This window comes from Lycorma delicatula, chromosome 1, assembly GCF_047948215.1.
Source record: "Lycorma delicatula isolate Av1 chromosome 1, ASM4794821v1, whole genome shotgun sequence".
Taxonomy (NCBI): Eukaryota; Metazoa; Arthropoda; class Insecta; order Hemiptera; family Fulgoridae; genus Lycorma; species Lycorma delicatula.
In genome coordinates this window covers 256,633,830-256,649,888 of record NC_134455.1, presented here as the reverse complement: position 1 = coordinate 256,649,888, position 16,059 = coordinate 256,633,830, and the positions used below count along the sequence as shown (strand labels likewise).

General features: G+C 35.9%; 1 protein-coding gene across 1 annotated transcript in view; it reads left to right on the top strand.

Moving 5' to 3' along the window:
* The window catches only part of LOC142330624 (ethanolaminephosphotransferase 1-like), a 103,430-nt gene that overhangs the window by 18,893 nt on the left and 68,478 nt on the right, over positions 1–16,059 (top strand). The window contains exon 2 of the mRNA XM_075376051.1: positions 2,910–2,978. Coding sequence (XP_075232166.1) covers positions 2,910–2,978 — 69 coding nt within the window. The remainder of the gene's footprint in view (positions 1–2,909; positions 2,979–16,059) is intronic.

Genomic DNA, 16,059 nt, shown 5'->3' with positions numbered 1-16,059 from the left:
TTAAATATATTTATACATCTTTCTATATATGTGTATACGATTGGTGTGCCGTCCTTTAAACATTTAACATTACTGCTCCAACACATCAAAGGACCAGCCGTAACTGGATTTGGTTTCTTTTTATAGTTAGCTAAAAACTGACAGGGCTGCCATTCATATTTCCTGAACCTGATGGCAAATGCCCGGTCGTCAGGAAACACCGTCCTATTGCTTAATACAATAAGCGGTGTCTTTTCCAAAATTCGGGGCGGGTGATTTTTTCACCTGGACCTCTAACTGGTCGCCGGCCATAATTTGTTTTATGTCTTCGACATAATACGGGTCCAGTCGGGCCTCGTTCCAGATATTTATGCGACGGGCGAGTCCGCCCATAAAAGGGAACCTTTCGTGCCGGCTGGGGCTGATTATGTAGCCTGCGTTTAGGAAAAACGATGCTTCGCAATCAAAAAAGTAATTTTTACCAGAGTTTGGCGGCCCGTATATATACATTGTGTTGCATTTATTATAATCTGTGTCACATATTTTATATAGTGTTAAGAAACACTTTCATCTCGATTACGTTCATATTAAACTGAAACAATAACAATCCGACAAATGCGTAGACGCTGTCTACAGCGTCGTAATAGCATTTGTCGAACTCTCGTTTCGAGGGACAGTTAAATGGGACGTTCGGGCGGGGACATACTGCAATTTACGATAAAACTTACCAGCTCCTCGAGGGTTATTTTTTTCTTTTTCTATCATTTCTTCTATTCCGTCCATCACGGTGTTCAAGAAATGGGACATCATCTGGGTTCCCTCGTTCGAAATTATCTGGCCTCTCGCGGTGGCAGTCCGCCACCATTCCCGCGATGGTATCGACTGTATTCTGTCCATCGGATACAAGTGGAATTTTAGGAGGTGAGATCCAGTGATCGTCTTTGACGACCAAGAGTACGACTGTCCGGCCCTCTAAAAATAGATACTGGACGATATTAATCCAGTTCTTTGCTTCGAGCTGGCAGCACCGAACAGTGTGTCGATGTCTAACCGTCTTTTCATAATATTTGCGGATTGAACATCGACAACTGGATCTCTGAAAGCTGCAGGTATGGAGGATGTGGAGGTGGTCCGAGTCAGGATCATCTGCGACGCGCTTGCCGACGAGCATGAAGATATCGTCGCCGGGCCTGTACTTTCGGATACGGGCGAGCTGATTTCGAATTCCCGAAAGAATTCGATCGCACTCAGCATCGCTTCTTACCGGTACAATTTCTGAGTGCAGAAATGGCCTGGATGATCCTGAGGCAAGTCGTTCAATAACATTGTACCGGGGTACTGGTTTGATCGACTGACAGGAGGTCAATATTTGGTATAGGCCGGTCTCGAATGATATCTTCTTCATTCGGGCCACGTACACGTTTTTGATTTTTGTAATCAGTGAGTACGGTATTTGGGGCAGTAAAGTTATTATGGTTAGCAGGTCTAGAAGTTACTCCGGCGTCTTCCTTCTCTTGGATTGGTCTGCCGTCGACGGTCCTGCCGTATGTCTCTTCGAAGATTTTCTCGAGACTGATGTCGTCTTCTTGCTGCTCGATTTTGATTGTTGCTGTTGTTCCGCCGTCATCTCCATCATACGTTGTACGGCCTCCTGCGGCGGTTTCAGACATTGTAATCTGGCTAGATCGGCCGTCGGTGTGTCCTCCTCCGGTTCTGAATCCGTTTGATGTTCTATTATGTGTTGTGTAGGAATGATCGGTTGAGAATCCGGTAGCTTGGTGCACTCGTCGTCTTCGTCTGAGATCGGAGCCGTGATCGATTCCCGATCGGTGAGGTCTGCCAGGCAGTCTTGTATGTCTTGTGTTCCTGACGATTTAAAATGTACTGATTTTTTAACGGTCTTGTTATCCTCCTTACGTTGCTTGGTGATGTCGTCCGCTGTCCTCATGTTAATATAAGTATCGGTTGTTAAAGTGATTTTGTTGCTGCCAGGAACTACGGTCAAACGCAGTTGTTTCATGTGAAGATTAAGAACAGTATTTGAAGAACAGTAAGTATAGCATGCCGTCTCGCGGCTCGGTCATTTATAATGAGAGATTGACGTCAAAGAGGCGATAACAGAGATAAAAGAGAGCACGAATAAATTGTATAAAGATACAGAGTGGTAACGAACTATATACCAGATGGTAAAAACTGAAGATTTTACCATCTGGTATCATCCCTTTTATAAGAATATTCAATAATTATAGTGTGGAAGACTTACCTGAAGAACAAAATTATGAGACATGAACGTTGTATTTTTTCTTAAAAATTTCTGATTTGAGTCGGAAATAATTTAAATAGTTTTCATTATTATTATTATTATATTCTTTTTTTTTGTTAACTTATGCAACTTCAAATTTTTTATATTTAGTGTTATAGGAAATTAAATTCTTTAAATTGTGAATTAATTATATATATATATATATCATACTGATGAATTCACCACAGAAGTTTAGAGAGAAGCTTGTATGTGGGAATGTGAAAATGGAAATTTGTAGCGTATGAAAAATGGCATGCCTGACCAGGATTTGAACCTGAGACCTCAGATGAAAGCCCCTATTAATTAATTTTATTATTTTAATTCGTGGCTATAATAAATTTAACATTATTAAAACGCATATTAAGTTCTTAAAAAGAATGTGTTTACTTTCTGTTTTTGTTGTGCACTTTGAATTAAATAAAATTAAAATGATGTATTTAAATTTCTTATATATACGAGTACGAATCAATTTACATATGTATTTTTGTTTTTTTGATTATGAGTATAATACATGAACTAAACAATGACACAATAAAATATAACAAAATATTAAAATATTTTTTTATACTTAATTTTTTAAATTCTTTTTCCACATTCTGTTTAATTTATTTTAACCTTTTTTTTGCAGTACAGTTCCATAGACACAAGCCCGCTTAGTGTATATGTTATGCACCCATTTTGGGACAGAGTTGTTCAGGTATGTAAGTTTTTGTACATATTTTTATTGTTACTTGCTTCAAATACTAATTTTTGTGTTTTGTCATGTGCTAAATTGTACACTAATGTGTTAAATATTATAGTAAACGTTTTTACTGTAATATTTTATCATACATAATGGCAAGAGGAGGAAGAGGAAGAAGAGGTGAAAGAAAGGGATTATTAGTTAATATTTAGCAGTAAAAAAAGGGATTCCTTATTTAGCAGGAGAGAGTCATTGGTAAGCATTCGGCCGGCGTGTCACATGGTTCGCTGTATGCCAGCAGCAGCTGGACTGCCAACTAACAACCTCACACGAACACACACAAGAATAAATGAATAAGACGGCGTCTCCAAGCTAATTCCCTGTTATCAATATAGTTAGCGTTAAACATTATATTTTTATTAAAAACTATTAAATTCTATATGTACTCGCCCCTTAAGCCTATTTTAAATACAAAAACACCAAAATGATCGGAAAAATATTATCTACGTACTAATATTTCTGTTAAGTACTTAATGTTCTCACAAACATGAGGACACGAATGCGTTGAGGGTGTAGGGGGCAGAGCCCCCTGGCTAGACAGTCGGGCAAGCGAAGAGAGCCCTGAGTGAGTGACAGAAAAAAAAATAAGACCCATTATATGAAATTTATAGATAATTTATTCAATGTAAATAATTATTAAGAGGTATGTGTCTATTCAATAACAAGGCTGTTTCTATTTATTAGAGAAAGCATTAGTTCTATTAGAGAACTGATTGTGAGCTGTTGGGCATGAACATGTCTGAATCTGCATGACGTATTTCAGAACTCTGCCATTCAGTTGTTTGTGAGTGATTGTGTAGCGCAGTTGTATTTTATATTACGTAATGAAATAAAATCCTAAGTTCAAAAGTTGAACAAGATGTCAATTTGAAATTTTAGTGAAATTTAAGACCAACTGCTTTATTGCTAACTTCGGTTTATGGGGAAGACTGCATGTCTTGTACACATACGTTTGGCATAAAAATTTATTGAATGCCCTCAGAATATGGAAGAAGATGAACGTCCTTGGTAACCTTCCACTCCAAGAACCAAAGAAAATGTAGAAAAAAATCAGGTTTCATTTTTCATCAGGTCAGTGTGTCTGTTCACACAGTACGTTCTGTGACCATTTTTTGCCAGCAAACATTTCTTTTTGTTGTTTAGCCTCCGGGAATTACCGTTCAGGTATTATTTCAGAGGATGAATGAGGATGATATGTATGAGTGTAAATGAAGTGTGGTCTTGTACAGTCTCAATTCGACCATTCCTGAGATGTGTGGTTAATTGAAACCCATCCACGAAAGAACACCGGTATCCACGATCTAGTATTCAAATCCCTATAAAAGTACCTGCCTTTACTAGGACTGGGGACTCTCGACTTCCAAATCAGCTGATTTGGGAAGACTCGTTCATCACTACACCAACCCGGTGGATTCAGCATACATTACTGGACTGGAAAATTCTCCAGATTTCGCACCATGTGATCATTTTCTTTTCCCTAAGATGAAATGCTTGCTTAAAGAAACATAGTTGTTTTGAGTAAAATGATGCACTAAAGAAAAAGATTACATATATTAAAACCCCCGGAAAGAGATCTGTTCCATACCTTTTATCTGAAGAAAACAAACAATACTGCATCGGTATGCAAGTGCGAATAAGGACTGCATTGAAGGAAACGAGCATTAAAATTCTGATACGTTTAAAGAAACACGATTTATTGTACCACTCTGATTATTTAATAGAAACACCTCTTATAGTTGTCATTTTTTAATAATTTTTTTTAAATATTGTAACTGCTATAGAAGCTCCTAGTAATAGAGAATAAGAAAGACAGGAAATGAAGAATATAAATCGACATTTAAGTTTAAAAAGAGAAACTTTTACAAACAATAAAGAGGAACAGTGGAAAGAATTTCTAAAATATTGTAGAAGGTTCGGACATTAGATGTTTTGGAACCAATTTGCTTGAATGAAGAAAAGAATGGATCGGCTGCTGTTTCGTCGAGACAATCTGTAGGCCCGGAAGTACAAATACTGCCGTTCTTAGGGATGATTTTTGATGAATAGTTAACATGGGTTAAACAGTTAAAGGAGTTGAAAGTTAAATGTATGAAAACTTGTATTTGACTAAACCTGTTGGACTGATCGGGTGTGTATGTTATATTTCTATTGAACTGTAATTCAGTTCCGATTAGATTAAAGTTGTGTAATATATATTCTTCAGCACAAAGTACTTTAAAGATGTTTGACAGTAAAGATGTTTGACAGCATACATAACTTTTTCCTTTGCCTTCCTGGAGGTACCCTTTTCTCAAACCCTATGGCAAACTTATCGGTTGACTGCGGTGAGTTATTAGGTGTATGAGGCAGCAGTCATTGCCCTGCGAACCCGATTCAAACTCAACCAGAACATCCTAATTATGCCACTGTGTTGTCAAATGCTTTTTTTCACCTCTGAAGAGTATCCTAGATGCTCGGTCCTATTGATGTTAGGCTTTGCCGTCTGTTTCAGTTTTTAAATTTAAACTTGCAGTCAACTTTGCCTACGAATTAATATTCATTTCCACCTTGTGAGATATGCCCATTTAATATAAAGTCTACGTTAAGTTAATATAATAAATTTACAAATCAGTTGTTTACAATAGTAGTTTTATATAGGTTCAGCAGAAATGATTCCCCGATTTGAAATGAAATAAAAGTAAAATAGACATAACAACAAAATTATAGAAAAAATTAAATATATTTTGAAAGAATGGTGTTTGCCATATATTTCACGTACCTTTATTAAGTTTTAAAAATGATGTCGTTCGTATGTCGACCTTCACTATCTATACAGGTCTTTAACCTCTCCCTGAAATTCCGCATTACTTTTCATGTCATTTCCAACGGTATTGTAGCGATTTGTTGATGGATAACAGATTTTAAATGATCGAGGGTTCTTCGCTTCTGTTTAAAGATATTTCAGCCTTTAGATGTCCCCAGAGAAAAATTCACATGCTGCAAGATCGGATGACGTCCCATGACGTGCAGGCCATGGGATGTCTCGTTGTGAAGTAAAGACGTCCGGGAAATATTTCTCTGAGGAAATTCTTTGGTTCTCTTGCTGTGTGAGCAGTGGCTCCATCTTGTTGAAACCAGAAATTTTCGGCTTTATTTCTGAGTTCATTAAGTCTTGGTAGTAAGAAGTTGTGTAACATTTTTATATAACGTTCGGAAGTTACTGTAACCGATTGCCTTTTTTCTCAAAAATGTGTGGCCCTATTATTCCAAACTCGTCAACCGCGCACCGCGAGTTCAGAGGGTGCTCATGAAGTAGTAGGGGATTATTTTCTACCCAGTATCGAAAGTTGTGTTTGTTAACACAACCCGATAAATGAAAATGGCTTCGTCACTTGACAGCACGATCAAGTTCACCGGAACATTTTCCAGAATAGCCTGGCAAGAAGCAGTATGGCTAATCCAAACACGTTCATTTAGCCGCTGCACGACCATCATTTTGTAAGGATGAAACTGTAAGTCGGCGTGTAAAGTTCTCCTTATAGTCCGATTAAAAATTTGTAACGCAGCACCGTGTTTAAGAGCTGAGCGACGCGGAGTTTGTGAAACTGCTTATCTCACTGCTTCAATTTTTTCGGGTGCTCGAACGTGGCTTACCTTGCTGGTTTCTTCAAAGTTGAACTGGTAGCTCTAAAATTGGGCACCCATAACTCAATTGTCTTCTTAAGCTGGATTTACACTTGTATTATTCTACGCGAACTGTACCGCTACTGTGTCGTGACTATTTCAAATGAGAAACGGTCTAACCGATTTGAAATCCTTAGATAGGCTATTTTCAATTTACCCATGTAGGACCGTACGCATACCGTGCTCAGAGTGTACGCTCTTCGACTCGTTCGAAGAGGATTCGTCAAGGTCATGACAGATGACAGTAGTACATACAGTTAAATCGTTTTTTATGTCAGATTTATAACATTTCCGTTAATTTTTGCTTGAATTAGGGCCTCTTCTTGTCGCATCAGCTTGACATGGAACCATTCCTGGTCCTTCAAAATAATTACTGAATTTTCTACGAACTTCCACGGCTTCCGACATTTGGAATGAAAGTAGGTCAGATTCAAATCGTCAAACGAAAATTCAAAATTATTTTCGTGAAGGAAATTATGTAGAACACAAGCAGCGAGTGTAACTTTTCGTGTGAAGCCTTATTTCAGGCTTCATCTGAAAACGCCCGTAGAATACTCGGAATCTTTGCATCAGTTGGCCTAAAGCATTTTTTGAGCACAAGGATCTTGATAGACGATTATTAAATATTTTTTGATTTTCATTATTCTGCGAAGAAGATTTTGGGTAGGTCGCAGTAAATTTTTCTTAAGAGGAAAAACTTCGTCTCCCACCAACACAAAACGTAGTGGATTTGAAGTTCCTGTTAGTGGTTTTGGTGGAGGTAAGGTATATGCAGCGTCCCTTGTTCCAGATGTTGAACTAGATTTGAGGTTCTTAGAATACCGCCATCAATAGATTTCCCGTGTTCTCCTACATCCACGGCTACAAACTTGTAATTCGCATCAACTATAGCCAACAACACTATTGAAAATGAACCGTTGTAATTAAAGTACAGTGAACCGCTATTTGGAGGTGCTTGTATCACTGTGTGCTTCGTGTCAATTGCACCAATGCAGTTTGGGAATTGCCAGTAATAGTTCCAGTAATTCTTCTGCAATTTTCCTCTACATATTTTCTGATGCAGGTGGTAAAAATGATGGTGACAGTGACAGCGACAGCTTTGCCTAAATACAATTGCATGTTTCTACGATGATTTTATGAATGGTGCTAGGGAACATTCCGTAACTGTAACTTAAAGATACTTGATTATTTCCGGATGCTAAAAACCTGAAATTAATAAATATAAAAAATGAGTAATTTAGTGTTACCTGCACACAATACAATAAAATAATTCATTATTTTAATAAATAATTTCGCGATATAATTTCTATTCTCTAAAAATAATGTATTCGGCTACTTTAACTGTTCAAAGAACAATATATGGTCTAATCCTATAAATAAAGTGATAGGAAGAAACGTTTTTGTATTAAATTTAAAAAATCATGAAACCTCAATACTAATATTTCTTCTGGTGAAATGCACCGCCGCCATTTAGTGTTTTGCTTTGTAAGCTCAGGTCTTAATAACTCCACTAAAAATCAAATTTATGAACACATTCGAAAATAGTTTATAAACATAATAGAATCGTCTTTCAATTGATTAAATAACGTATGGAACTCTCCTTCCTCTTCTTTAGCACTGTATGAATTATGAACCCAGTAGGTTTTCCTTTTTTTTGTTTTCTTCCGTTGTTCTTGTACGAACTCATATAAGGAGCAGGCAGTCAGTGTACGTACTCTTCGCTCGATCCATGATACTACGTTTCCGTCTTCAAACGAGAGAGTACTGATGAGCTAAAAAAAAACAAGATGGAAGGAATATGCGCACAGTGTTTCAACAGTAATCGGAGTTTGGTACGAGCACAGTACCATATGTGTAAATTGAGACACGGTAGCGGTAAATTGAGACACGTGTATTTTATACACGGTAGCAGTACAGTACTACATGTGTAAATCCACCTTTATCGGGTATCGTGGGGTGTCGACCTAGCCGAAAGTGTGAACGAAATAATCGCTGCGTTTTAACAGAATCACCATTTTTAAAATACGTTTTAGTAACGATAGCACGACGCTCACCATTCCACATCATGGTTGTAACTGAAATGGCAAGACATCCGCTACAAATGGCGTGTAGACACCACGCCCTGAACTATTAGCGTTCCACCAGCAGCGGTGGGAAATGTTAGGGTTATTTCTGCTGAACTCTGTAGTATCATTAATGAAATTAAAACCAGCTATGCTGGTGATGTTCTTTTTCCCATCTCTTGGATTGTTACGTTTTGTTGCTATTTAATCTGTTTATTGTTTCTGTGTTTTTATTAACCGACTTCAACAAAAAAGGAGGTTATCAATTCGATAATTTCGACAATTCGAATTTTTTTTAATGTATGTTAACCAATATCTCCGACGTTAGTAAACCGATTTGATATATATATTTTTTTATTAATCGAAAGACTGTACTTTCGCAGTGATCCCATATAAATTTTAACCAAATCTGATGATAATTTTTGGAAAAATATCAAAACAACCGATCGGCTCGACACCCTTAGTCGCCGACCGCTCCACCAGTACAGTGTTGCTCTCTGTTCCCTGTATGACTAAGATATTAATAACAGTCTATATTATCGTTGTTGAGTCTCTGTGGAAATATTCATGGCATTTCTTTTTCTGTTTTCTTCCTTAAACTATCATTCCTCCTCTTTTCTTGGCTACTTTCCTCTTAACCCCATATAAACATTAAACTTACATTTAATATTTATATAAAATGGTGAAAAAGGGTATTATCCCTAATTGCAAAATTATAATATAAATATTTATATTTTGCAATAAAAAATCTGATTCTTAAATGTAAATAAATAGCTCCCAATTGACATCATCCTGTATGAAGCAAGTTAAATTATAATTTTGAAATAAGTAGTATTCTATAGGTTGTCGCCGAATCGCCTCGACGGCACGTAATTTATTACCTTCTGGTGGCTCTGAAAAGGGCAGTTATTTTGCGTTAGCTCTGAGAAGAGCTGTTGTTTCCGGAAACTGGTTTCCGGCGAAGTCGGGGAGTTGCGGCTCGTCCATTGAAGTCCGACCGGGCTTTTCCTGAGCGGCAGTTGGGTCCCCACTACAGCGTGGCAGTGGTTGCCCCTAGAGCTCCGCAGTGTCAGGTCGGCGTCAGTCGTCTTTCGCCGGCGCGGCGGTTCTCCCCGAGCGATCCCACGCTGGGGCGGCGAGCTGGAGGTGGAGCGGGAAGGTAGCGTCCGCCTCCAGCGACTCTCTAGGCGGGCCGGCTATGCCGGCTGCTTGGGCGGGGATGTTGGCATCCGCCGGGAGGTCCCACCTTGAACCGGCCAGGGAATTTCTATCATCTTCTTCTTGATCTTCCCCAGGTGGTGGTCGACGTTGAATTGCCAATTCATTCTCATGCACGCTATTTAATAGGAGCCTGAGAGTTGGGGGGCTGCAGCACCGCTATGGTTGGAGAAGTGTGTGGTGGGAGTGATGCTTGTATGAACGTGTCCATATACTGTGCACTTGCTCACATTGTTGCTACCGTTATCATCTGTCGATGTTAAATTAGGCATATATGTGGTAACAAGTTATTATAAACACTTTCTTAACTGGGTACTTGCAAATGTTGACCAGATGTCCACTTGCAATAGAAGCCTAAAAATTGGATAGATTATCCAATGATCTACTTTATAGAACCTTTATCATCATTTCTGTCAGAGGTTTCTTATCATGTTTTTTTTTTGTCTTCAGTCATTTAACTGGTTTGATGCAGCTCTCCAAGATTCCCTATCTAGTGCTAGTCGTTTCATTTCAGTATACCCCGTACATCCTACATCCCTAACAATTTGTTGTACATATTCAAAACGTGGCCTGCCTACACAATTTTTTCCTTCTACCTGTCCTTCCAATATTAAAGCGACTATTCCAGGATGCCTTAGTATGTGGCCTATAAGTCTGTCTCTTCTTTTAACTATATTTTTCCAAATGCTTCTTTCTTCATCTATTTGCCGCAATAACTCTTCATTTGTCACTTTATCCACCCATCTGATTTTTAACATTCTCCTATAGCACCATATTTCAAAAGCTTCTAATCTTTTCTTCTCAGATACTCCGATTGTCCAAGCTTCACTTCCATATAAAGCGACACTCCAAACATATACTTTCAAAAATTTTTTCCTGACATTTAAATTAATTTTTGATGTTAACAAATTATATTTCTGACTGAAGGCTCGTTTCGCTTGTGCTATTCGGCATTTTATATCGCTCCTGCTTCATCCATCTTTAGTAATTCTACTTCCCAAATAACAAAATTCTTCTACCTCCATAATCTTTTCTCCTCCTATTTTCACATTCATTGGTCCATCTTTGTTATTTCTAATACATTTCATTACTTTTGTTTTGTATTTATTTATTTTCATGTGATAGTTCTTGCGTAAGACTTCTTCATCTATGCCATTCATTGTTTCTTCTAAATCCTTTTTACTCTTGGCTAGAATTACTATATCATCAGCAAATCGTAGCATCTTTATCTTTTCACCTTGTACTGTTACTGCAAATCTAAATTGTTCTTTAACATCATTAACTGCTAGTTCCATGTAAAGATTAAAAAGTAACGGGGATAGGGAACATCCTTGTCGGACTCCCTTTCTTATTACGGCTTCTTTCTTATGTTCTTCAATTGTTACTGTTGCTGTTTGGTTCCTGTACATGTTAGCAATTGTTCTTCTATCTCTGTATTTGAACCCTAATTTTTTTAAAATGCTGAACATTTTATTCCAGTGTACGTTATCGAATGCCTTTTCTAGGTCTATAAACGCCAAGTATGTTGGTTTGTTTTTCTTTAATCTTCCTTCTACTATTAATCTGAGGCATAAAATTGCTTCCCTTGTCCCTATACTTTTCCTGAAACCAAATTGGTCTTCTCCTAATACTTCTTCCACTCTCCTCTCAATTCTTCTGTATAGAATTCTAGTAAAGATTTTTGATGCATGACTAGTTAAACTAATTGTTCTGTATTCTTCACATTTATCTGCCCCTGCTTTCTTTGGTATCATGACTATAACACTTTTTTTGAAGTCTGACAGAACTTACCCTTTTTCATAAATATTACACACCAGCTTGTATAATCTATCAATCGCTTCCTCACCTGCACTGCGCAGTAATTCTACAGGTATTCCGTCTATTCCAGGAGCCTTTCTGCCATTTAAATCTTTTAATGCTCTCTTAAATTCAGATCTCAGTATTGTTTCTCCCATTTCATCCTCCTCAACTTCCTCTTCTTCCTCTATAACACCATTTTCTAATTCATTTCCTCCGTATAACTCTTCAATATATTCCACCCAATTATCGACTTTACCTTTCGTATTACATATTGGTGTACCATCAACACATTATTAGATTTTAATTTATGTACCCCAAAATTTTCCTTAACTTTCCTGTATGCTCCGTCTATTTTACCAATGTTCATTTCTCTTTCCACTTCTGAACACTTTTCTTTAATCCACTCTTCTTTCGCTAGTTTGCACTTCCTGTTTATAGCATTTCTTAATTGTCGGTAGTTCCTTTTACTTTCTTCATCACTAGCATTCTTATATTTTCTACGTTCATCCATCAGCTGCAATATATCGTCTGAAACCCAAGGTTTTTTACCAGTTCTCTTTGTTCCACCTAAGTTCGCTTCTGCTGATTTAATAATTTCCTTTTTAACATTCTCCCATTCTTCTTCTACATTTTCTACCCTATCTTTTTTACTCAGACCTCTTGCGATGTCCTCCTCAAAAATGTTCTTTACCTCCTCTTCCTCAAGCTTCTCTAAATTTCACCGATTCATCTGACACCTTTTCTTCAGGTTTTTAAATACCAATTTACATTTCATTATCACCAAATTATGGTCGCTATCAATGTCTGCTCCAGGGTGTAAGTTTTGCAGTCAACGAGTTGATTCCTAAATCTTTGCTTAACCATGATATAATCTATCTGATACCTTGCAGTATCGCCTGGCTTTTTCCAAGTGTATATTCTTCTATTATGATTTTTAAATTGGGTGTTGACAATTACTAAATTATACTTTGTGCAAAACTCTATGTCTGTCCCCTCTTTCATTCCTTTTGCCCAGCCCGTATTCACCTACTATATTTCCTTCCTTGCCCTTTCCAATGCTTGCATTCCAATCTCCAACTATTATTAAATTTTCATCTCCTTTTACGTGTTTAATTGCTTCATCAATCTCTTCGTATACACACTCTACCTCATCATCATCATGGGCGCTTGTAGGCATATAGACGTTAACAATCATTGTCGGTTTAGGTTTTCATTTTATCCTTATTACAATGATTCTATCGCTATGCGTTTTGAAGTACTCTACTCTCTTCCCTATCTTCTTGTTCATTATGAAACCTACTCCTGCCTGCCCATTATTTGAAGCTGAGTTTATTATTCTAAAATCACCTGACCAAAAGTTGCCTTCCTCTTCCCACCGAACCTCACTAATTCCTACTACATCCACATTTATCCTATCCATTTCTCTTTTTAAATTTTCCAGCCTACCAACCTTTTTTAAACTTCTAACATTCCACGCTCTGACGTAGAATGTTATTTTTTAATTTTCTGGTGACCCCCTCCTTAGTAGTCCCCACCCGGAGATCCGAACGGGGGACTAGTTTACCTCTGGAATATTTTACCAAGAAGGCCTCCATCATTGCTATATGAAAATGCAGAGAGCCACATTTTCTTGGAAAAAAAGCAGCTGTAGTTTTCCATTGCTTTCAGCTGCGCAGTACTCAGAGGACTGAGTGTTGATATGGCCGTTAAGGTCGTTCTGACTCACGCCCCTACCAACTACTGAAAGAGCTGCTGCCCTCTTTCAGGAATCATTCCTTAGTCTGGCTCTCAACAGATACCTCTCCGATATGGTTGCACCTTCGGTCCAGCTACTCTGTATCACTGAGTACTCAAGCCTCCTCACCAACAACAAGGTCTCATGATTCATAGAGGAGGTCTTATCATGTAGTCTATGTAATTACTTATTTTGGTCCAAATCAGACAAGGCGATATCCTCTAAAGTTTTAACTTGACTAAGAGTGAAATAAATCTGCCCTTCTACAAATCTTTCTTGCCAAAGTCTACCATTGCCCTGTCAAGAGGTGTACCCTGCAGTTTGTGAACAGTTACAGTCCAGCTTAATATTAAAGGTAGCATTCTGCACTGCACATATCAGTATCCCTTTGTCGCTTGAATGCTGTACAAACTGTTGAAATGGTTACACAACCATCATTGTCTTTTATTCTAAGACCAATACTCTCATCATCAAATTTTATGAGTACAGCTTCTGGTAACTCTCCTTCCTCATGTATCAAGCTGAGTTGGTGAGATTGTTGCTCTTGCATTTTGTTTGATAAACATTTGTGTATTAAATTGACATGATGTGCACGACTCTAAACTATAATTCTGTAAGACTTTACTGTTGTCTGTTCTCATTTGTGAGAGTTAACATTCTTGTTGAGAAGTCTGTGTGAAAATATTCATGGCATTTCTTTCTCTGTTTTTCCTTAAACGATCATTCTTTTCTTGGTAACTTTCCTTTAAATGTTGCCTACCAATATTTTAATTATATATTTATATATTAAATAAAATATATATTATAATTGTGATGTGTTAAGTGTAAAATTTATACATAATGTGTAATGCTATACTTGTAATGTTATACAGAATATATATTTTGATACGTAAACATATATATATATATATATATATATATATATATTATATGTAAGTACTATATACTACTAAAAATTGTGAAATAAAATAATTTAAAAAATAAAAATAAAAACCAACTTCAAAAAATAATAGTACTAAAAAGTTATAAATATTTATATTATAATTTATTAACTGAAGTAAAAGTATTCATAACAAAAAACTATTTTTGAAGTTGTCAGCTAACACAAGTTGAAAAAAATCCTGTGATCTGTATAATACAAATCCTATTTCAAACAATGCAAAATTAGCAATAGAAATTTTACTACCATAAAATGAGATTATAGAAATATAGTATAACAATAAAATGTGACATACAAAAATATGTACCTCAACTGACTGCTAGGTGGCTAAAGTGGCTAAATGGGATTCCTTCACGTAAAATGGGATCTGAAGGGCATATAAGAGAGAGTATATCATGATCATACCTCATCTTGAGTTCACTTAGGTTTATGTACTTGGTGATAATATATGCACATAAGCATCTATTAAGTATTATTATATCATATAATTGTATGTTGTATTTTATTGTTTACTTTAGTTAATAAATAAAAATAAAATTTGTAAATCTTTTGTACTATTATTTTTTGAAGTCTGTTTTTATTTTTATTTTTAAAATTATTTTATATAGTTTATATTGGTTATGGGCCTCTACACCCTTACTATTCTTGTTATTTTATTTTAAGATCTTACCTGTGTTATTTTTTTCAGTTGCAGCTTTTATGTAGTGTTATTTATAATATTATGTATATGTACATGTAAATATGTATATTTATGTTTTATATATATTGATATGTATTTATTTTATATTTGTTATATTTGTATGTAACAAAATTCGTGTGTAAGCAATAATCTTATTTGTGTATTGTTTGCCATTATTGGTCTTTAATGGCTGCAATTTTTTACATTACTATATTGTTGCCAATTTATGAAGTTTGTTAGTTGTATTTATTGTTTAAAGTTCTGTATTTATGTTGCTAAAATAACAACATCTGTGTTTTATCATTTAAAGTTACTATTGTTGTTTTAGAATAGCATGACTAGATAATAATTACATTTAATGCTTTTATAAAATGATTTTTTTTTTAATTAATAAATACTCTTATTTTCATTCATATGATTTTATTATCTGAATTGAATTTCTTGATATTTGAATAACTGTATTCTGCTTTCTACTAGTTATAAATTAAAGAAAGAACAACTGAAAAATACATTCATAAAAAATGGATTTTTGTTGTATGATTGAATAGTGCAGCTAAGTCAACAAATTGCAATGATGCAATGATTTGGTCCAGAGACATACCTTTCATTTGTTTGATTGATTATCATAAACTTAAATTATTATAAAATACAGCCCTGGTGTGTATTTTTTAAAAATTTTAATAGATTATAACAGCAACAAGAATTATTAAATCTAATATACAAATGAATAATGTTGTGTATCCCCTCATTTGCTTAGTCTCAGTTATCACAACCAGAAATGTGAGTGTAGAAAAATTCAACTATTTTGTTGCTAATTGTATCAAGAGATATGTTTAAAAAAAAAACAGATTTAGTAATTTCTAATTTATATCAATAAAACTGACTTTATTTAGGATTTGAATATTTATTTTAAAAGAAGGTGAAGAATAATTCATACA